Source organism: Elgaria multicarinata, chromosome 6 (assembly GCF_023053635.1).
Source record: "Elgaria multicarinata webbii isolate HBS135686 ecotype San Diego chromosome 6, rElgMul1.1.pri, whole genome shotgun sequence".
Lineage (NCBI taxonomy): Eukaryota > Metazoa > Chordata > Lepidosauria > Squamata > Anguidae > Elgaria > Elgaria multicarinata.
In genome coordinates this window covers 40899590-40924501 of record NC_086176.1, presented here as the reverse complement: position 1 = coordinate 40924501, position 24912 = coordinate 40899590, and the positions used below count along the sequence as shown (strand labels likewise).

Sequence of the window (24912 nt, the reverse complement as noted above, 5' to 3'; positions counted from 1 at the left end):
GTCTACTTCAAAACAGCAATTGAGCTTAGGAGACAAGCCAAACAACACATCCAATAGAATGCAGTGTGGGGAGAGGGCTGTAGCAACATCCAGGAATATACTACATATTAAAGAGAACAGTGGGAGGTGGGATTTCCAGGAACATACCTAGGTATATTTACTAGTATATACAATTTAGACAATGACTATCAATTTGATAGGCAGATGGGGCACTACCTTAAGGAAATGGTCAGCTTGAGATTCATCCACTCCCTCCCACGGCCTGTCATCTTTCTTCTTTCTTTCTTTCTTTATTACATTTCTATACCAGAGCTCTCTGGGCGGTTCACAAAAATTAAAACCATTCAAAGTATAAAACAATAGTATAAACCGTAATATAAAATATAATATAAAAGCTTAACCAGATAAAAACAAGATCGATCTCTCTCCGCTCTTTTCCCATCCCAGCTCCTTTCCTTCTTTCAACTCATTCTCTTGTCACATACACTTTCACTCTTCCCTCATCTTGGTGTTTGGTAAGACGACCATGATGTCATCACTCCTGAGATCTCTTTCCTCACTGCCCAACCCATACAGGGCTTCGAGCATGGGAAATGAGGGAATGCACTTCCATTCAAGCATGGCAAGGAGATGGAAATAGGGAACTTACTTTTATACACAGACTAGCTGATATGCCTGGCGTTGCTCGGGTCCGTGAATAATGTTTATAACATTTATTTGATATATAATAAATTTCTATGCGACTTAATCATCTTTAGGTTGGTTGGTTTTTTTAGTTTGGTTGAGTTAGTAAATTGTTTTGTTAGAATAAATGGAAAACTGTGTTAATAAGAACTGTATTTTAAATTAGAGCTCTGTGATAAACCACATTTTTTGTTTTACCTGAAAAGCCCATACCTCCCATCATGCCTTGGCCAGAGCAGCTTCAAAAACAATCAGGACACACAACACCCTTTCTACCAGCTAAAAAAAGATGCAAACCTAAATATACATTTTCAAAATATACCTGGCATTGCCCAGATATCTGAATAACAAATAGTAGGGAAGCGGATCCACCATCTTAAAGTAGCAGGCCAGTGCTAGACCTGTGAGTTAACTTTTAAACAAATTAAATTCATTTCCCCCCTCCCTTATCCTCATGACAATCCTGTAAGGTAGGACTGTCCTAGGCCTGAGGTAACATTAAAACAAATTAAATTAGTTTCCTCTCTCTCTCTCTCTCTGTCAGTGCTTGGCCAGGGCCATCTTGAAGCTGTCATGATTTTCCTTGTCCCCACAGAAAACAAAAACTTTTGCCCAGAGCTGCTCCCGAAGGGGCCTAGTAACTGAGGCAGCCAACCCAGGCGCTCTCCCTTCAGGCCCAGGATAGTGAGTCATTTCCAGATGATGGCTGCCACAGCTTCATGAATCTCCCCTCCCACCCAAGGCTATTGAAACAGAAGTGTGAATGGAGGAATGACTGACAGCTAAGGCTAGAATGGAATGGCGGGAGTTAGTGGCAGTTGGGGAAAGTCAGTTAGGGCCTTGCTAGACCAGGCCTTAGCGTGCCTTCCAACCCAGTTTCCCTGCTGTGCGTCCAGATGACGCACAGGGGAATCCAGTGGCAGGCCGCAGTGAGGCCTGGTCTAGCGCGCCATAAGCAAAGTCGCTTACGGTGCGCTTTTTCCCCAGCTCCAGCCTCAGGCCGGGACTGGGGGAAGTGTGGAGACTTCCGCGGCTTTTCGCGGCTCCTCGCTTACTCGTGAGGAGCCGCGAAAAGCAGCGGACCGGCCTGGCACAGTGCTCGTATGAGCACTATGCCCATCGGCCCGGGGGCGGGGGGGAAGAGAGGGGAGGGGGAAGGATGGCAGGGTGGGTGGCAAGGGGGGCGGCGGGTGACAGAGGGAGCGCCGTGCGCCGCCGCCGCTCGCAAGCAGGCGAGCGGCACTTGCCCGGGCAATGTGCCCAGGCAAGTGCCACTCGCCTGCTTGTGAGCGGCCGCGGCGCTCCCTCTGTCACCCACTGCCCCCCTTGCCACCCACCCTGCCATCCTTCCCCCCCCCCCGGTTTAAAAAAAACCCCTTACCTTCCCGGAGTCTTCAGGCCACCCGCGGCCCCTTTAAACAAACAAAAAAAAATGGCGGACACCGCAGGGCTTGCGTCCTCCCTGCGGCTCCGCCATCTGGAAGCGCTAACATTAGCGCGCCTCGGCCCCGCCTCCCTGCCAGCGTAAGCCGGCAGGTCTAGGAAGGCCCCAAGTGGGGGCCAAATTAGGACTGAGAGAGAGTGATGCCAGTACTACACCTCCCAGCATGCCTTTGGCAGCCCTCAGGTGCCCATGTCCTCTGAGAGGCGCTTTCCTCCTCTTGTGACTGATGCTGCTCCTTGACAGAGCATCAAGGAGTAGCATCGCCAAGGAAGGGAGGTAAGTGGCTGTCAATGGACACGCACAATTCCGGTCAAGTCCTGCTGAGACTGCCTCAGCCCACACTTCTCACCCATGAAGTGCTCAATCATGAGCCTGTACTGAAGGACCGGGCACTTGCCACCCTTGGTCAAGCCTGTTTCTGGGCATGCTCAGAGTGCTTCCCTTTCCTCCTTCCCTCCCTCTTAAGGGTGAAGGTTGTGCGTGTGCTTCCCTCAGTTTCTGAGAAAACATGTCAGGATGGGGTGCCTTTGAGCATGTCCAGAGTTTGGTCTCTCAAAGACATGCTGTTGTATCTAGTTATGATTTTAAAACTGCACATGGCAGGTGGGAGGAGGCACTGCAAATGGCTGCATCCCATTTATGTGGGTTGTGGTTTTTTATTTGGAATTGGGTTGACTGCTTGAGACTGAGCTTAGGAATCACAATGGCCACCAAAGGCCGGTAAATCTGGCCTCCCACCCAAGGCATGCTGGGAATTGTAGGTTTAACCTAGGTTTTTTTTATTAAATTTTTAAAATAATACTTAAAAAGCCCAAATTCATGTTTTTATATTTTTTCTGATCCATGTACACGAAGACCTGTCTGGGTGAACAGCTTTAAGGCTGTTCACCCATGTGGAAGTGGGTAAACATTTTGGGACATACGTGACACACACATACTTTACGCTTTATAGGTAGATACACACAGAATGTTAAGTAAAGTTATGCCTTGTGCTATGAAGAGCACTCACCTAACAGTAATCATATTAGGTTTCTATATTACAAGAAAATCAAAATTTAAGGTAAATCTCTCTATATTGAAAGTTGTTTCTAATTTAAAAGGGGGCCAGGAGGGGACAGACCAGAACCCTAAAGATCAGCTTTTAAATTCTGCAGCACAGATAAAGATATACTCCATGCAGATAAATATCCCTGGATATAGCTGTGTACTTTGGTGCAGAAACACAATGTCAGAATGACATACAAGTAATGGATGGCTGGAGTTAATCTCTTTATCTCTAAAAGACTTAAAATCAGATATCAAAGGCAATCTGATTTCTGGGTTTTACGTGAAATTTTCACTGGTGGATACATAGACATGACACCTGTGAGGGATGAAATATAATTTGCATATGGTCAAAGAACTGAATTTGACTTTAAAATCAGTAGCTATGATAGCTCAAGAAATACAAGGAATCACAACAAGATGACAAGCATACCTATTGCTGAAGGAAATTCTGTTCGTGTTCACTAAAGTGTTTAACTGCAGATCATCATCAATATGTAAATAAATTCCATTTCTATAGTTTTGCCAAGGTCAGTGTCAATTTGCTTGGGTTACCTTTGATATAAATGCCTATCACATGGTATAAAATGCCAAGAGTAACACTTTGAAAATCCTGTACATCCACAAAACCATTGAGTATGCTTAGCTGAAACTTTTTTTTTTTACTTCTTCTTGTTGTGCCCTTTTTGAACATCGGAACAGTTCATGCATGCCCCCCACCCCCGGCCCGCATTGGAGTCAGAAGTTAACCCAACTACAGATTCATATCAGTTGCATGAAGACAGCAACCATGGTTCTATAATTACAGGTCCATATGTGGCCATACCTTCTTTCCAGATTACACATCATATAACAAACAAGCTCAACCAATAAGGACAAATACCAGGCACAGGAAAGGAAGGTATCACAAGCTGCACTGTATGCACACAACTGTGTATGGCACAACTGATTATGTGAACATGTTTTAAAAGAAGTTTTTTGCTAGGTGAAAAGCAGAGCCCAACATAACAGATTTCCCCTCGTGAGAAGATCTAATTTTCAAGCTTTTTTTTAACACTATAACTCTAAAATGACTTTCCTTGCCCACTGTAAGAACAAGAATTAATTATTAAAAATTTAAAAGCAACTTACCGCGCAACACAGTGAGTCTTGTAGACACACTTATTTCTCCAACACTATTGGAAGCAACACATTCATAAATAGCTTCATCTCGTGGAGTCCGTAGTGGTTGTATTCTGAGAACTGATCCAGATCCATCATCAAACTCTATTACCTATTTAAGGAAACAACAGCTGTTACAGGTGTTGCTACAAATACCTACCTCTCAGCTAAGCCTGGCCTGGGTACATCTGAAAGAGTATGACTACTCTAAATTTTTCTGAAAGTCAAAGATAGACATCTTATAAGAAGAAAGGGGCAAATTTAAGAGTAACTGGTATTTCTAGTCCTTAAAACTAGCTCTTAAAGTTGTTTTAAGTAGCTTAATTACAGAAAATAATGCAGAATTCTGAAATCCAGCTTCTTCTTCTTCTTCTTGTTGTTATTATTATTATTATTATTATTATTATTGCATTTTTATACCGCCCAATAGCTGAAGCTCCCTGGGCGGTTAACAAAAACTAAAACCATTCAAAGTATAAAACACAGTATAAAAACATGATATAAAATACATTAAATTTCTACTGATGGGCCAACCTAATTGTCATTTACTTCGACAGAGACAAAATGGGGTAGTAATGCGTCCATGAAAAGTTAATGATCCTCCAGCCATGGCATCGATATTTACACTCACAATGACAAAGCCAGTTGTTTCCACACTAGGGTAAAACATTAAATCCAATTTCTGTATTATATGCACTTTTATATGCATTTTGAATGTACAAACTATGATCAGAAACTTCAGAAAACATTGGATATCAGTGTTAAACTGTGTTCTGATTTGCATACAAGTTCAGGTAGTGCAAATCTGATAAGTTTGCATAAAAATTTGATCTGAACAAATTTCTCCTCCATCCCTACTATAACTTGCTTTGTGATTCTGACCATAATGCCACATGGCAGATGAAGAATTGAAGCTGGAGGTCAGTGACTTTTCTAATATACACTGCCCTGATTCAGCCAACCATCATAGGCTAAACAAGCCATGGTGGCTTGTTTAAGCCAGGACACATGCCAGGCACAATTTGCATAATTATTTGCCTGGCTGCAGCAGGTCATGTCATCCAAACCGGGGTGACATGTCTTGTTGGAGGGGAAAATAACCATCAACCCAGGTGCTATTGTTGGGTTTTGAGCATTGTTTACCCTCAAATAAGCTGTGCCACTCAGGTTCGGAAGACAGAATGAGCTGCGGCCAGGCAGGTGATTATGAAAATTGGGCATAGCATACACTGTGCTGAAATGAGCTGTGGCTTCTTTAGCCTGAAATGATAATCTGAACCAGGCAATTGCATAAGATTGCAGCCTAAAGCAGTTAGTTTATCCATACATGTTGAGGTTTGCAAGCATTTTTTTTTAACTTTTTGTAAAAAGATTTTTTTTAACATTTTCTGGTTACTGGATAGATTTAGACTGGAACAGTAGAGTAAGGATAATTTAGATTTATGGAGGTTATGGAGATTGGGAAAATCCTCATAACATATTTTTATCAAACACTGCTTGATCCCTATTCGCTATCTCTAACTTTTAGGAGAAGCTAGTTTATGTTCAGTTTTAAACCAGGAGATGCCAGAATTTGCCTCTACCACTCAACTCAAAAGAGCCTTATTTTTATGAACAAGGGGAGAAATATAAGAGGAATCCACTGCAACTCAAACAAGGGTGGATATAAAGGCCAGTTCAAAAGAGCTGTTTTTCAAGCAATGTTAGTAAAACTCTCCTGAGTGTGAGGAAATAAATTTTGAACACTATATTCTTGAGTCTTTCATAAGTTTGTTTTATCTAACATTGTACAGCTTGAAAAAGATATCCTTCCCTGGACGCCATATGTAGTTTCAAAAAATACACACAAAATACTTGTGTGTCATTGGAAAAAGAGTAGAAATTCCAGAGGCACTCGGAATCACTCTTTGAAAACATGTACCCTTAATCCCCCCTCCATATAATCCTGGCCAATTCCCTGCAAAATGTTTTACGCTGCAAAACAAAATTCACCCTCAGAGTTTAGATGCCTGCAGTAGGATTGGTTGGTGGTTATGAACTGGCCTCAGTGTGTATTCTTTCACAGCTTATGGGACGGTTAAATGGGATGCAAATGCCCATTCAGTCTATCTACTTTGTATTGCTTTCATAGGAAGACAGACACGGGTGCCCATTTTCATGTACATTCAATATAGGCCAATGGTTTCTGATATGTAGTCAGAAGGTTACTGTCATGCAAAGATCTTCTTGGTTGGGTGAGGCATGGAAGCATAGGGTAAATGCAGTGGTGGCAAACATCTCTTCTTCACCCTGCCCCATTTCTTATATATGGTGATATGTAACAAAAATGAAGCAGGAGCAAAATGAACCATAAAAATATTTTGTGGTTCTACACTTCTCCCAGACTAATGTTGTGCAACTAAAGCACCAGATGCTTCACTGAAACAGCCATAGGCATCCAAAACAACGTAGGTTGGTGGGATCATTGCCTTGCATTGAGAACCAATCAATGACTAAACCTTTTCCTGGCCATTAGCAGCATCCGGGGCGGGGAATAACAGGTGCCTGAGGATGTCTTTGTAAGGCAGATCAGGTGAAGCTGACTTGCTCCACTAAAGGCTGGAGCTCAACTGAGACCTTTTATCTTCCTTGAGCCAAAGTATCACTACCAGATTCCATTCTTTTCCTGGAGAATGGAGAGCCTTAAAGGCGTGGTGTTCTGGCCTACAGCCTAGTACTTCCTCACCTCTCAGTCAGATCCCATCTTGTATGTTGCCTCCACCGGCAAGCAGCTACTATGGAGTGTGAGGCCCATGGCGTAAAGTGGGTGGGGTTGGTAGTTCTTCAACAGAATCTGTTTCAGGGATGATGACTCCAGGCATCCCAGTTTGGGTGCCTCTGGCTTAAGATTTTCGGGCTGATAGGCTCAAACTTGGTGTCAGTGCCTGAGTCTGGCTCCAGCATCCCCTGGAGCTTGCGCCACTCCTGATCCATCTGGTTACTCCCCCTCTGTGTCTTGAGTCCTAGCTGCTATGAGTGTCATGGCAGGCAGGAGTATCAGTTGTCTTGGATTCCTGGCTGCTATTACACATCTTCCTCTTTCTGCCCATACACAGGATCCTGCCATTCCTCTCTAATGCATAATATGTTCAAACTATATCCAGTGCCTAACAATACACTATAAGAAAGTAATTAATTCTGATTCTAAAATGAATAATACTAATTAATAAGGATAACAATGTAATAATAGCAATCTTAATAGTAACATTAGCATAATAGGATACTATAAGCATAATTACTGTATTATTATACAACAGCAAATGGGCATACTGTACATTCAAAAACACATGCAGTATTTTTCATAAAAAAGACAATCACAAGACAGACAAAAGTAATGCAGACTGATTCAAATCTTTTCAGGGTTCTACTATGTATGTGGAACTCCTGCATGAAAGGCGGCTCTTCATTTGTTTCATTATTATAAGCAGCTCTACCTACAGAATTGTGACGGTGTGTAGGACTCCTGACACTGAAGTGAATGGTAAAATGCCTATTGAACCAGTACTTTCGGTGCGTACCTGAGCTTCTGGATTTGAGATGTTCATGTGCTCTGCCTCAACAAGCTAGATACCATTTTGTCCTTGTAACAAACAGTACAAAATTACAAAATTCCTGTTTATTTATTTATTTTTGCAATAAACAATATACATATAGATCATCAGAAGAGTGCATGGGAAAGGTAGAGAGCCTATGCTGCATTTCTTTTGTCTGTTTACCAGATATCATAGCCCTAAAAATGCAGATTAAAATAAGAACATTTATTTATTTATTTATTTATTACATTTCTATACCGCCCAATAGCCGGAGCTCTCTGGGCGGTTCACAAAAACGTAACATAACAGTGGTCATGCTGGTTCAGATCAAGGGTCTAGCTAGTCCAGCATTCTGTTCACACAGTGGCCGACCAGCTGCTCTCGGGATATGAATGCAAAAGCACTAAATTAATATAGAGACTATATTTGTTACTCCTAATTTAGTTTGCTTACATAAGTACCAGGAAAAAATAAGTGTTAGGAAATATCAATAAGCCTAGTCTAGAAAGTTCTCTAAAAGTGGTCAATTTTGGGGAACAGTACATTTTCATCTCGGGAAACCACTTAAAACAGGTATTGAACCTCAGGCTCAATGTGGCCTCTAGGGGTCCCAAGCTAGCCATGCCCCTTCCGCTTGCCCCCTTCCTTTTCCCTCAACCATTTGGTGGTTTCCCATTCGAAAAGGTTTAGTTACTGGCAGTAAGAGCTTTAAGGTAAAATATGCTGGCTTTTTTTTGGTATTTTGGCTCCACCCGTTTTGCCTTCATCCTCCCGACCACTGGAATGCAGTCTCAATATCTTCTCTGAAATTGAATTGTGCCTTCAAGCTGAAAGAGGTTCAACAACGCTGGCTTAAAAGATAGAACTCTTAAGAGTTTATGCAGTAAAAAATACTTATTCAGACATTTTTTAAAAAATAAATTACTTAAAAAAAAGATATCAAGTATTACAATCGAAATCCATGATTTACAGTTTAAACCAACCCTAGTGTGGGCACAGCAGAGATTTCCTGCCAAACATATAAGAAGATTTTGCACCAAATGCTTCCATTGGAATGGTACACTGGGCAAAATGGAGAGGAAAGCAAAGCACAGCACAGACTTATAAGAGTCTGGAGCTGCAATTCCATGTCCCTATGTCCCTTTTGTGTTGAAAGGGGATCATGACACCATCTACCATCTTTCAATTTATGATTTATTTGTAGCTTTGATTACACTATTGCCTGTGAATTTATTTCTTCTCAGGCTGAAAATAACTAAGGACTTCCTAAACACTGATGCAAACAATGTGACTACAAAGGATCTTGTTAAGTTCCCTCTTCATCACAACAGTTAAAGCTGCAGGAGCTGGTCACTCTAGTATAGCTCCTGGTCACTCTAGTATAGCTCCTGCAGCTTTATCTATTGTGATGAAGAGGGAATTTCACCAGGTGCTGCATGCATACAAATGACACCTGCTGAAATTCTCCTTTCAATACAACTGTTAAAGATAGAGGAGCCCTGTCCCCCTTTTCATATGGCCACCATACATTAGGAACATGCAGCCCTGTTCCCCCATGTGTACAGCTTTCCGTACAATGGAGGGCAGCCAACAGAGGTGGGAGATTAGTAGCAGGAGACTTCAGCGCACATAGCAGCAGGCACAGAAAAAAGAGGCAAGGATGCACAGGTAGGTTGGACTGATCCAATATTATTCATCTATCACTAATATTAGTTATATTAGTAGTATTACTTCTATTATTGCTACTCTTTAAAATGGACCCCATAGACATCCTCCTCCCTTCTGAAAGAAGCTAGTTCTTAATGCTGCTGGAATAATCTACTTTGCATAGCTCTGGCTCATTCACTGCCTTCTACTATGCATTCACCATTCTTGGTATTGGGAGCTCATAGATCATTGATATGTACAGCATAAGCATAATGAGCTAATGAAACACATGGGGTGAATGGAGAGTAGGGAAATATATATAAAAAAATCTCAGCCCATCTTAATCCTAGTCTGGTCAGTGGTTGTGTGAACAAGCTTTATAAACAGAATTGAAATTCCTTTTTCAGGGGAAATGCAACTGATATGAATCATTTTGGTTATGATAGACTACTGAGAGCATCAATCCTGTAGTTTTAAAATGATCATTGTTCAGAAGCAATAGGAAATAATCAGGCAATATTAAAGTAAATGTTTTTCAGAGGAACAGAACAATGGACCTAATACCTCAAATCTCTGATTGCTGACTTTCTTGCCCTTTTTGTTCCAGACAATTTTAGGTCTTGGGTCTCCCGTAGCTTGGCAGATGAATGACGCGACTCCCCCAGAGACCCCTGTCTGGTCAACGGGTGTTCTTGTAAACTTTGGTGGTGCTAAAAAAGAAAATAGCAAAATAAATCTAAGCAAGAAATACCCAAAAGAATGCACCAAGCTGTCAAAAGCAGTAAAATGGATATCTTGTGTTTCTCCAAAAGCAGTATTAATCCTTAAAGTAACATTTTAAAAGGGAATGCAAGCTGCTATGTAGGACAACTGGACACACCACAAACAGAGGGCACTTCCAGATAGGAATTAACAGGTTATATACATGTAGATCATTACAAGTCATCATCTTATTTATGATGCACATGAACTGGAAAGCTGTGTCCAATTGCGGCTTTTCACAACATGTATACTTGGCAAATTACAATCATGTAGGATCAGCATCCATTATGATCCCCAAAGGTGTAATATTAATTCTTACACTCAAGAATCTTTTACATAAGAATTTTGAAATGCATGAAAAAAGCCCATAGAGGCTGCAATAATGATATATCTGAGTTAACAGGGGAACGAGCAAATACATAGAAAGAAAAAGTATTTATTTCGTCACTGTATATTTTCTTAAAGTCACATTTATTTCTTGTGCAAAATGACATCTCCAATCGTATAGGGTATTTTCATGGCTTCTCATATCCATATCACTGCATACTTTCCCATGTAACAACACCCTGTCCCTACACACAAACACACACACTCTCTCACACACACTATATACACCAGTAGGAGTAATTTAGAAAAGCAAATGTATTCATAAACAGAGTGAAAAGAACAAAGATTAAAGATAATTTAAGAATTTGGGCCATGACTGAAAATTTGAACCTGGCAAGTGAAAATAAATTGGGACAGAAGCAGGGCCATTCCAATGCATCTGCTGAGAGACTAGCTCCATCAGGCTCCACTCTCCATCAACGCTAACCTGGCAGCAACCATACTATCAGGCTGCAGCAGAAGGAGAAATGGGAAGAACTATCAAGCACTTCATGGCTTAGGGCCACTGTATGTGAAGGAGCATCTCCTCCTATATATTCTATAAAAGTCCTGAGATCATCACCAAAGGCCCTCTCAAAGTGCATGCAGTATAAGAGGCAGTAAGCCTACATACACCAGTTGCAAGGGAACATGGGTGGGAGGGTGCTGTTGCACCATAACCTGCTTGTGGGTTCCTGCTCAACAGCTGGTTGGCCACTGTGTAAACAAAGTGCTGGACTAGATGGATCTGATCCAGCAGGACTCTTCTTATGTTCTTATGTTCATGTTAGGGTAGGGCAGATGGCTTTCCAATAGTAGCTCCCCAGTTATGGAATTTCTTCCCCAGAGAGATCCCCTGTGTCTACTTGGTTAAGCTCATTATCTTTTAGGAATCAGACAAAGCCCCTTTTATTCTTATAGGCCTTTTAACCCTCTGTATACAGTATTTCTGTTGCTACTTTAAGTTTTGAAGTAGTATTGTATTTGTGACATTTTTAGATCTTTCTTTTTAGATATTCTAGCCTGTGCTGTTTTTAACTGATTGCTGCTTTTCATTATTTTATTATGCTGCTTTTGATTTGATTCATATGGGGCTTGGATTTTATTTGTGTGTGTTTTGAACATTGCCCTGAGAGCTATTAGCTATAAGGTGACATGACTGATAAATCTTAGTACCGTATTTCTGATTGTAAGACGCCATCGATTGTAAGACGCACACTAATTTCAGTACCACCAACAGGAAAAAAAAAAAAACTAAGACACACCCGCGATTCTAAGACGCACCCCATTTTTAGAGAAGTTTATAAAGGGAAAAAAGTGTGTCTTAGAACTGAAGAAATAGGGTAATAAACAAGCTAAATAAGCAAGGCCACTCCATCAGCTCTGCCGAGACCCCAGCTTCATTTGGCTTCTTCTCTACCTGAACTGTTTCAATCCCTGCTGATCCTTATAAGAACTTTGTAATTTTAAGAACTCGCACCTGAGTTTGCTTATTTTCATCTTCCTTCTCCATTCCTTTTTCATTTTGTGTCATGTCTTTTAGATTGCGAGCTTAAGGGCAGGGACCATCTTGTTTTTATTGACTTTAATAGAACAAACCGCATAATATAATCCAGAAAGTATTTTACCAGGCACTGAATGGGAAAACCTAAGACAAAACCACACACTATACATGTTTGCACATAACAGTAGACTGATATGAGAATTGGGAATGGAGAAATGGCTGAGGAGGTAGGGAAGATTAACCTTTTCACTGCCTGCCATTTCCCCACTCCAAATTATTCCTTTAATATACTTCTACCCCACCTTTAAGGCCAACCCTTCACAATAAAATGTTAAAAACAACACATACATAATCACAACAAATATTCCTTGTGAATGTGTTGTTCCTCCCTCCTATCATGTTTTCAATTGCATGTTTGCTTGGAATCTGTCTATTTTGTTTCTCATTTTCCAAATCCTCAGTTCATTCTGTCCCATTTCTAATCCTGTTTGCAACTCTTTTTTTTAGGTCTGCATGAAAATCAATATGCATTTCATGCACATTTCCCCTAGTATAAGCATTTTACACAAAGTACACATTTTTTACAATTAGTTTTCCCTTATATAATTCTTTCACCCCTCAAAATAGATGGACTTTGTGCACAGTTTTGTTCACTTCTGAGAAGTATGAATTCCAAAGGAATTCTGGTTCACGTTGTTTCAGGAAGTGTGAATTTGGTAATTTCATTATCAAAATGTAAACTGCACAAAATTATCCCCTTCCTTAATATTTTCCCATCATCTATCTGCCATGCAGATGATGGAACTATGACAGTCAGTGCTGTAGGGCCACCCAAGGTAGAATGCATGCATGCTGTTGTCTGCATTTGCTACATTATAATTCATTACACGTGATCTGCTAAAAGATTAAAGTGCCAAACTAAAAACTCCCATGAAAACTTGACCTCACACAGACATAAAAGGGAACAGTCTTTTTCATTTTACACAGATCCAAAATCTCACAGAATATGGACTTATTTTGCCCTCAACACCCTCTTCTCACACCAAGTTACCATACCTAGTACAAGAAAAGTATGCAGCTTTAGGAGAGAAAGGGAAAAATAATTTATTCCCCCAAAAGGTCAAGTAAAAAGTGAGGAAAGAGCAGTCTGCCACTGCTGAAATTTGTCTAGTTACCATTTTAATAGGAACCAACCTAATTCCTGAACTTCCTGAACGAATACACAAACTAGAATGCAATTATCCTTCAGTCTTTACACTTTCCAATTCAGTTCTCAAATCAAAAAAAGTCTACAAGATGTATAATTAGGGAAAATAATATACAAAAAGACATATATTCAGGGAAACAGCTTTTGAAAAAAAGGCATATATTAAGGGAAATTGCTTAAAATTAATATTAATTTTGATGTGATCTGTAAAAAACAGCAACAATGTTCAAACGAATGCAGCCCAAAATGAACTTGTAAAAATGCAAAGAGCATAGAAAAAGAAAGACAAATTTGTCCATCTCTGTGAAAGAGACAGAAACAGGAAGGGTCATCCCTCTCTTACATAGAAGAAAAGTAATTTGTTTCTTTGTATAAATATACACTATTAACAGGAACTCTTCTCAGATGTTTAAAAATTTAAAGAGATCTGTGTGTCAAAAAATCCAGTGATCAGAACCTGAGTTAAGTTCTGTGTTAACCCTCAGGCCAAATATGCCCTCTGACATTTGACACAACCCAATGCACTGAAATCTAACTAGGGCATGCAGATGTATGTACGAATCCTTGAGGACAGCTGCTGAAAATCCTTTCCTCTTGCAGAACTGGTTAGCCTTCAGAAATCCAATATATTTCAGTGAGGTAACTAAAGGCAGTGAAATAAGTATGCAATGTTAGTGAACCCAGTATGCAGCTTTTGAAGTCTGCTGGAATAGCTTCCTTAATTGTCCGAAGGGCACTGGGGTTTCCTTAAGAGATGCAGGCCATTGAAGAGAAGAGCCTTATGCTGAATCATTCTTTTCTTTATTTTTTAAAAATGAATGGTGTAAATTGCAGGTGCTTGAGATAAGCATTTTGAACTGCACTGGATAGAATTAATCAATAATATAAACTAGGGGTGTGCACGGACCCCCCACTCCGCTTCACTTTAAGATCCGCCATTTTCGGATCGGCCCGCTCCGCCCCGCCCCCACTCCGCCTGTGCCCACTCCGCTCCGCTCGGAGCTCCGGATCTGGATCGGAGCTCCGGTCCCCCCCCCATAGGGGGGGTTACCGGGCCCTGCCGCCTTCGCCGCCCATGCGGCGACGGCGGCAGAGCCTGGTAAGGAGGAGGGGGGCCTTACCTGCCTCCGTCCGTGGTCCGTCGCCATCTTCAATTGAGCCCGTGGTTCCACCAGGAAGTCTGGGCCGTGCGGCCCAGACTTCCTGCTGGAACCACGGGCTCAATTGGAGACGCTGACAGACTGCGGACGGAGACAGGTAAGGGAGAGGAGGGCGGGGGGCTGTACCGGGCCCTGCTGCTGTCGCCGCATGGGCGACAGCAGCAGGGCCCGGTAAACCCCACTTACCTTTCCGGCAGAGCTCCGGATCGAGGCGAAGGATCCGCCTTCACCTCGATCCTCTTTGCCACGCTCCGCCGGCCCCCCAATCCTCTTTGCCTCCGCCTTAAGGGCAGGCGAAGCCCCCCGCTCCGCTACTGCTTCTCCGGTCTGATTAGAAGCGGAGCACATCCCTAATATAAACTACTCTTGGAGTCCAAAAAAACCCTCATCTTATGCTACTGCTAAATATCTCAGATGTCTTACTTTTTATTTTATATTCTTAAAAGTCTCTTGCACTTTTCAATCTGAAGATACAAAGTGAAATTTGAAGCAAGGTGGCTGGACAATGTGTCTTCTCAGTTGTAGCATCATGGCTACGGAACTCCCTGGCCAGAGCACCAGGTGAAAATTCCTTTTATGTTCAGCCAGGCCTTTTTGTTTTTATTGATGCTGGGGTGGGGTTGGGGTTGAGAAATTATTAACTGTACCTGCTGCTGTTTTATTTTTAGTGAATTTTAGTGTATAATTTATCTTGTTAACAGCTCTGTGTCTGTAAGCCATGACTGAAAGTGGCCAACAACTGTTTTAAATAAAACAAATAAAAATATGCAGACAGGATTCTGCCCAATTATTTAGTGGAAAACGAACTCAATCGTACCTCTGATCATTCTAGCCAAGGGAAGCAATGACTGATGTGTAAGGAAACAGTAATATTCTGCTTTATTTCCTTCTTGCATGTATAACTGAGCAAAAGAAAAATACACAATTTCTGAACCTCCCCATTTGTCAATCAGAGCTGTGTTTTGGCTTTTCTGAGTGGGAAGCAGCAATATAATAGCATATACTTATGGTAGTATATATTACTAATCCCTCTGCTATGCCTAGATTTTTCATCCCAGACTTTTGCTATCCTATTTCAGACTGGGAGCCCACAGTGATACTGGTGAGACTTGACAGGTAATGTATAGGAGATCAGGATTCCAATTAGCTCCCCGTGGAGCAAGCAACAGCAGCAGGTTGCATGACAACTGAGAACAGGATGCTAAGGATGTCATTTTATATGTTGTTTTGATAATAAAAAAGGCTTGTTCTTTTGAGCTTTGAAGTTAGGTCAGTCTTTCAGTTGGCTGTGGTCTCTGGATATCTACCCCTTACCTTCCTCTCCCTCCTAATACATGTCTACACCAGCCCTATATCCTGAGGTGGTCCCTGGATCATCCCTGTGCATCTAAATGACGCACAGGGGATTCTGGGGGCAACCCGAGACAACCAGAAACTGAAATATGGCAACCATGGCTATGGCTCAAGCTGAATTGATATCCTCCAGCTTTGCCACAATTTTCACAAATGATGAAATGCAGGGGGGCTTTAGTGATTTTTTGTGTGATTAGGAGGACAAACCTATCTCAATAGCAACTGCCTTGAACCACTATTCTCTTTCCCAAATACCCCGAATAGAGAGTAATTCCAAGGTGGTAGCCATTACTGTTTTCCTATAATGCCCTAGAATGATTTTAGTTCTTAGATATTCTGGTTAAAAATAAATAAATGCTGGCAACCTTCAAGAGGAGCTCCGCCATTGTCGCTGTTAGAGGAGTAAAAAAAAAAATGCATCCATTGCTCCCCATTGCCTGCCACCCACCAGTAACTCCACCAAATGTACCAGCCAATTCCATCCCCCTCTCCGAAATTACCTATCATGGCTTCCCTTCTCACATAAGAACTTTTGGTTTCATCCTAGATATCGAACAGGAAACCCTCTCTATTGCCCATGCTCCCTCCAAATCAATATGCCACATCACCAGCGCAAAACAGCGATAGCTGCTACTGCATCAGGGCATGGACAGAATTGGAGAAAGAAGACAAATCCCCCTTTCACAGGCACAATTATAGTGGAATCCCATGCTGTACTAGTATACATTAATCTTGCCTACTTTCCATAGGGACACTTGAGGAATTCAATCTTTGTGAATTCCAATACAGATTGAACTGATCCTCACAGCCCAAGCTAATGTGCAGGTTGGAAAGAAGTTATCCACCAGCTTTCACACTTCCCAAATGTTCTAATGCTGTTCTCAATTAACCAAAATAACTTTAAAATGTATATTCTGAGAGAAAATAAATTTAGAAATGTGTATTTTGAGGAAAATACATTTAGAAATAGATGTCAGAGGAAGTCTATTTAAAATACGGTTTTAAATACTTATTTATTTAAACTGGTTCACCCACCCTCTCTAACATATCTCTTATAATTCGTCTTCCCCTGGTGTAACAACCACCAGGAAAATTAAACCACTTTACTTTATTAGAAAAATGTTCTTTAAACCATATGGTTTGTTAGGAAGGCTCAAGGCTTTACGTTAGAACTAACAACAGTCCATTTAAGATGTGCATACAAAACACCTTCTTGGATAACAAACATATTCTCAATATTGCAAAATATTTAAGCAATTTTAGAGAAGAGTATCAATTCCAGAGATGAAAAACCGCAGCAAAGCTTAGCTGACATAATTAGCCCATGTTAAGCAACCAGCTTCTCAGAAAACTTTGGAAACCTGACCTGACCCTGAACCATTTCTGCACACCTGAAAAAACACATGTGCTCTGAAGACTGCAATTAGAAAATTAACGTCAGTGTTGCTTAAATGAACTCAGTAACTACTGAAAATATATAGCACAATGCATTGCTACTGCAGTAGCATCTTGAGGCTTAGAACTCAACCTTGCACAAGAAAATTGGTCTTGCCAACTTTGATTTCATATGCATTAACGTTGCAATGTGACCTGTAGGGACAGCTGGGCTTTCAGTGAGGATATGGTGCAAGCCATTATTATCTGTCATTAAAATAAGCACTGCCATGCTCTTTCTATTGAGCTTGATAGTTTAGAAATTCAAACTTCTGCAAAACATAATAAAGAAATTTGTTGCAGGAATGAATGCTTGATCAAACTGTTGTCTAAAATTAAAAAAGGCTTAATGTTAACAGTGGCCTCAAAATTTGTTTCTTAGTGTGTTGAAAATTAATTACTAAATACAATATACAAAGTAAAACTTCCATTATCTGGTTGACAGTTTCTGATTGACTAGGATTTCCATAATGGCATTTTGACTTAGCTATGAATGAATGAATGTGAACATGAACACACACACACACACACACACACACACCATTTACAAAAACAAACTAATCATTAGACAAGTGCTCAACGTTTAGTACACAAGGAAGGCAATAAATGAATGTTTTCAGCTCTTTTCTTCATACTTGAAAAGACACTCTAATAGAACCAAATCTGTTCCATTCTTGATACTTCAAGCTTTCTTGTTTCATCAGGATGACTAATGTAAATGGCTGCTATAATAATAAAGTTCTTATCATTTATCGAGCACCTAATATGATTATTAGATTCATGCAAAGAAGCTTCTCAGCATAAGAGATGTATTATCAAGTGCATAGAGCAACAGAGAAATCAATCTTATGGTCCCTAGAGTTTGTAGATGGGGGTGGGGAGCATGGGATACTTCAGCTTCCTTGAAATAAGGTCAGAGCAGGCATCTGAGTTCCCCTCCCCCTTGCAGGTAGAATGGAGAGGACCACACCAGCTGCTTTGCTGAGCTTGCAAAAGCGGCGTTGGAGAGGAGGGAAAGGGTGTGTGCTGGTAGTCAGGGAGGGGGGAGGACTGGGGAAGTCCAGCTTATGTTGTATCCTTGGCCATCCCCAGACCTCTTCCCTCCTGCTCTGATGCACCCCAGATAAATGGACAAAGAAGCCCATCTAGCCAAAATACAGAGTGGGAGGCATGCAGCAGCAAAGATCACATCTGCTACTCCTCCTACTCTGAATCCTGATAGGTTTGGGCCTAAGAGAATATGTCCAGCTGACAGCAACACTGTGCATTTAAAGCCACATTTGATAATATGACACCTATCAGATACATGACTGCTGGAATTTTGAATTTAGTTGCACATGTTTATTAGCGTTTTGCTATTCTCAAGCTTTGCTTGATATTCATGGGTATACTGAAATCTCATAGAAGATTTTAGAGATTTCATAAGATCAAAATGTGAAGGAAAATTCAACTCTAATCTTGGTCCACACCAACCAACAAGACAGAAGCACAAACATCTTGCCATTCCCTTCTGTGAGCTTAAAAATAACAACATGCAATGTTTCAGTTTATGATGGAAAGGGACAAGTATGTGAACTGGTTGCACACGTTGTACTGCTCACACTAAGGCCATAGCTAGACCTAAGGTTTATCCCTGGATCGTCCAGGGGTCAAACCTGTTCATCTAGGTGACACACAGGGGATCCAGTGCTCAGGCAGGGGCGAACCCTGGATGATCCCAGGATAAACCTTAGGTCTAGCTGTGGCCTTAGAGACAATTTGCATGATTAGTTATTTGAAGTAATGGGAACTACTTTGTATTATAAAACTCTAGGTATGAATTTATTCTGTGTATATTGCAAAAATTAGCTGTCTTTAAAATTTGCTTATTAGAACATAAGAAAAGTGATGCTGGATTAGACCAAGGATTCATCTAGTCCAGCATTCTGTTCATAGTGGCCAACCAACTGTCAACAGGAAGACCGCAAGCAGGAAATGAGTGCAACAACAGTCTCCCACCCATGTTCCCCAGCAACTGGTGTACATAGGTATGCTGCCTCTGATATTGGAGGTAGCATAGAGCCATCAGGACTAGTAGTCATTGATACCTTCTCTTCCAGGAAGTTGCCTAACCCCCTTTTGAAACCGTCCAATTTGATGGCCATCGCTACATCTTGAGATAGTGAATTTCATACTTTAACTATGCACTGTGAAGAAGTACTTCTTTTATCTGTCCTGAATCTCTGTAAGTATAAAGCTTGTATACCTTAACTGAAGATGGCCTAATAAAAGCAATCACCTTACTTTCAAGTCACAAATTCATGCATCCTTTTAAATAAATCCCTATTATTTTTATTAAATAAATTAATAAATCTTTTTTAATGGATATGTTTATTACATTGCATGGAATTACTATAGCATTAAAACTGGTTTTATGGACATTCAGCTCAGCTACTAAGAACAGCAATGGCATGTACTACTTGTACTCTATAGCACTGTTCATTTGATTAAGATGAGAACTGGACTAACTGAGAACTGTGCAAAGTTTAACTTTTGCACTGTGCAAAGTGCAAAGTTTAACTTTTTTCAAATTACTGAAGTGCAAAGTCCAACAAAAACTGTCTTTGGCATAGTTCACTGGGCAAAGTTTTATATGAGGGAAGATTCCAATACAATATATTCTGCCAAACAAAAAGGGACAGAATTTGATTCCAGTAAATTAATCACACAGCATATGCTCCTGAATTGACCAAGTTGAACATCCAGCTGGGTAACTTAATGAAAGAGTAAGGTTTAATGAAAATGACAAATAATGTCTTTTTTTGTTTAATTTAATCCAGACTTGTGGATGGCCTGATAACAACTCTGTTCCTAATTTACAACAAATGCATTATAAATGCATAAATTCACAACAATAACATTTTATAATAATACTAGCTATTATTATTATTATTATTATTATTATTATTATTATTATTATTAATAATATCTCACCTTTTTCCCAGTACTGGGACTCAAGGTGTTTTTTTTCAAGATTAAAACATGTACAATTAAAACATAAATACAAATTGCAAAATTAAAATAGAATTAAACCTACAGTAAAATTAAAAACATGTTAAAAATTTAAAACTGTTAGGTTAGTAGTATTGTCCTCCTGATATAGATGTGGGGTGGAGGCTACCTAGGTCACCAAGTGAGATCATAGCTCAAATGAGGGGTTTCCTGACTCATAGCCCACACTAACTGCTAGACTACACCAATTCTTGGAATAACAGAGGGCAACTCATAAACCACTTGATTCAGACAAGTACATTAGAATTTAATGCAATGTGTATGAAATATATAAGACAGTGAATGCCCCAGGAATTTGATATTAGCAAATTCCTATATGAAATTTTCTCATCTACACCTGTTCGACTAATGTTCAGATTGGAATTTAGCTATCCAACAGGTTTTGCACTTCTGTGAATTTTGCAACATAATTCTTGATAGTTTAAATTTGATAGAACATGGAGAGAGGGTGTAAAAAAAGGAATCACCTGGAGGGGTGCAGGCGAAAGCAAAAACTAGGAGAAAGGTTTATAGCTGAGGGCCCGCCCCATCCTTCTTGTCTAGTCTTTGCCAGAACATGTGGAGAGAACCAGAATGAAGGGCACAACTTACCTGCGAGTAAGTAGCAACAGTTAAGGTTTTATTGTTTTATGCGTTACTGGGTTTTTTATGCTATACATGTTTTCAAATTATTCTTGCTTAGTCTTCTCACGTATTTGCCCTACCCTTAAGTTTTAATAAAGCTTTCTGCTTTACAATCTGTGAGCCCTTTGTCTTGACTTGGGTCCATGCTAAATCCAGTATTAACAGGTCACAGAAAACCGTGCTCAGTCTTTACAGCTCTGACAGCAACTGTTATTTGGGGATAGGTTCTGATTCCAAGTGACTTTTCCTAAACTTAATGTACTTGCAGTCTTCTGCATTGGAGTAAATCGCCTTAAACAGGAAGTATTTGTGTGTGATTGCAGCTTCTGTGCATGGATGGCCTTGATGAATTATATTTCTGTACTCAAAAGGAAGCTGTGTGGAGTAAAAACAAACAGACAAACAATCAAACCAGGCATCCAACAGGCAGGTCCCTAGGACCATATGGACCTCATGAGCTTTAAAAATAAACATTACACATTTTCAAAGACACAGAAAATGAACTGAGTCGCCTTCCTCCTCTGCAACAGGTGTCTTGCACTATTAAAACTGCCCCAGTCAAGCTACCTGTTCAGCAGGTGCATGGTAGAACCACTGTGTGAATCCAAATCTGTGCACAGTGGCCTCCTTTTATGCAAGGAGCTATATCAGGGCAAGGATGTATCGACTAGGCTGTGTGTCGGTAAATATGTATTCCATAGCTTTTCTCTAAATTGGAGGGAGTTACTTGGAAATGATTTCATAAAAATATACAGTGCTAACAATTAACTCAAACTGAGAAAAAAAATGAACGTTACTCTAATAAGATATTTATTCCTGGCTCCATTTCCCTCTCTGTTGTTTTCATGTGTCTATTTTTAAATAGTAAGCCCTTTGGGCTAGGGACATGTCAAACCTGTTCTTTGTAGAAAAATAAGTACTTGATGGTTAGATGCATATAATACAACAGAAAATGATCTCAGGCTTTTATATTTCCTCTAAGACTTAATAAACTGATAAGCATATACAGCACATTTGATAGATCTGGTTGCCCTTCGTTTCTTTTTAAAATAATTTTCATAGCAGACTCATTTACAGCATTCACTGCTAATTTACTCATTAATCATAATTTATCACATCAGTTATGCTGATCATCATTATAAGCAATTACTGCTCCTTAATTCTAACCTGTGCTTACAAGGTACCTGCAAATTGGCTTGTGCAAGTAGTTAATTAGCTTTTATTTCTAAAAGGGCAAGCAAGTGAGGAATGATTTCATAAAATCTTTTAAGCAAACTCCCAAACAAAGCTTCTTCCAACATTTCTGGGGCATTATAAACTGTCAGTTATATCATTCCAAGGTTTAGAAATTGTTACACATGGTGGTATACTACACATAAGTTGGCATTAGTGATAACTATCATGCTAACCTTCACCCTGATTCTAAGACTCGTCAGGTAAGCAAAGGAATTGCTTAGGATAGGTGCACTGACTGCTGCACCAGACTAGTACAAAAAAGATGATGCATCAGTTTAGAAGGGATGTTATGCTGGCAGTATAGGCAGCAACATCCCTAACAAAAATAGGTTATTAGACATAAAACAGGTTATTAGACATACTTCTACCTAGACATACATGTCTAGGAAGAAGTAAGCCCTACTGACCTTAATATGGGTTTCTCCCAGGTAAGCGGGTATAATAACCATAGAGATTTAATTTTTTTACCGTACATGCATTTGTAGTGCGTTCTTATGTAAGTAGAAATTACCTTTCACATGATCTAGTGCCCGACAGGTCCAAATGGCTGATGGACTCTGCTTATTTTGGTAGGTCATGAATTGTGCACCAATTGTGCAGGTGTATTGTATACATCCCACATGAACAAATTACCAGCTCTAAATTATCTATACCAGAGCACCCAGGGTGGATTTCTTTATTCTTGTGAATACAGTCTTCAATATTTACAAAACATGTATTAATTTTAGGACCATAGTACCTATGTAATTACACTGTGGTTCATAATGTTACCGGTGTAAATATGCTAACTTCAAAGCAACTACACATTTATACCCGGTGAGGATTTAGCACATTCAAAAATGTGAGAATTACAGCTATACAAATTACACAAACTCACGTTTGTAGGCATGGCTGAAACCTCTGTGAAAAATTGAATTCTAAAGGGGATTTTCATAAAATAAGCTTTGGGTAGATTGTCACTCTGTTCAACAGTCCTGTGTCAATGTCACTGTTTCCACAGAAACAAATTAAGGCCTCAAAGAAAATTGTCTATTCCTATTTGCCTTGTGCAAACCAAAATATTCTCAATACAAGATATTTAGATTACCAGCCAGCTAAAATCATTTGCTTCCTGTAGTCTCAATGAAGTGAGCCAAACTTTGTTAAGCCCTTCTGTTCTAGTATTCAGAAATGTGCAGTGCCTGATTACATGAGTGATAATAATGCAGAATATTTTGTTCCGGAAATTGTGATTTGGTGACAAACAGTCTGATAAGTAAGAACCCACAAGTATGATTGGTGGGTTACATTTCCCAACTGCATAAATCATATTTAAGTAACAACTCATAATATGCAACTCTGGGCTCTGTAGACATTACAAACACTCATTTCATTGGTGATTATACACTTTTAAAGAGACCCCAGGACATGGGAAGAATTCCAAACAAGCTAGACAGTAGTGGATATTTATTTGCCAACTAACATTCCTCCACCCACATACTAATTTACAGTTTATATTGCTTAATTGGGAAACAAAAGATCTCTCATGTACAAAGAACATTTGTGAAAACCCATAAAAGAGCTTTTAATTATCGCTGTTTATCAATATGTTCATGATGTATAGAAAATGTAATTAAGGAATTTCTTACTGTGTACTTGTTTTGTTCTAACATCAAAATAATTAAATATGATTTTATAATGAATTATTAGGATATGTAGGCTAAGACATGCAATTAAGTACATGGGCCAAGCGTGGGGAGACGAAAGGGTACAGGTTATCAGGTCCCAGAGATCCAGGGAGCCCCAGCCCAGTCAAGTCTGCAATCCTATTACCATGAGGTAAAAAATTAGGCTAAATTGTCGATCATACCAGAAGATATTTATGAAAATTTATTTCACTGCATCTATGGACCAGTTGTTCAAAAATTGTGAGATTTGCTGGAGCCAATCAGAAGCAGTATTATCAGGGGAAGAAGGAATATTCTGAAAAGCGAGTTCCTGGCCCGGTTCCTTCTCTAGGATTTGGCGTTTGGAGAGACAGAGATTTGTGCTTCGCTATATGAAATTCTCTCTCAAGAACTACCAATTCAAGAGTTCCTTGTGCATAAGAAGGAGGGAGAGACAGTTGGTAGGAATGACAAAGCACCACAATAATCAGGAGCCACGATCCTGAAATAGTGGGTGCCAGTGTTGCTGGTAGGACTCAAAATATACATGCAGAAATCGTGTGTGTGTGTGTGTGTGTGTGTGTGTGTGTGTACGTGTACATATCTGGCTATAAATACAATTCATGTGATTTTATGTTTGGGATGGGATTTTAATACGTGCATGGGAGTGGGCACATGTTGCAGGTTTGTATTGGGACCAAGAAGTGATGCTTGGGTCCCAGGGCTGGCCCTACAGAGTGAGCCTTAGGCACAAGAGGTGGGAAGAGTTGCAAGATATTGGAAGGCAGAGTTCATGTGCTACATGACCTGCCCTATGGCCTTAAGTTAGCCTGCTGCTTATAGGTGCTCTGGGAATGCTGCTCCATTGCCAGTCCTGAAATAAGATTCAACTGCCCTTTCAGTCAACTTATTATTATTATTATTATTATTATTATTATTATTATTATTATTTATTTATTTATTTATATAGCACCATCAATGTACATGGTGCTGTACAGAGTAAAACAGTAAATAGCA

General features: G+C 40.1%; 1 protein-coding gene across 2 annotated transcripts in view; it reads right to left on the bottom strand.

The window, feature by feature from the left end:
• Window positions 1-24912, bottom strand: part of PTPRD (protein tyrosine phosphatase receptor type D) — a 1062283-nt gene that overhangs the window by 267639 nt on the left and 769732 nt on the right. For both annotated transcript variants that reach the window (XM_063129268.1, XM_063129265.1), the window contains 2 exons: window positions 10117-10262; window positions 4304-4445 (listed from right to left, as the gene is read on the bottom strand). In XM_063129268.1, coding sequence (XP_062985338.1) covers window positions 4304-4445; window positions 10117-10262 — 288 coding nt within the window. The remainder of the gene's footprint in view (window positions 1-4303; window positions 4446-10116; window positions 10263-24912) is intronic.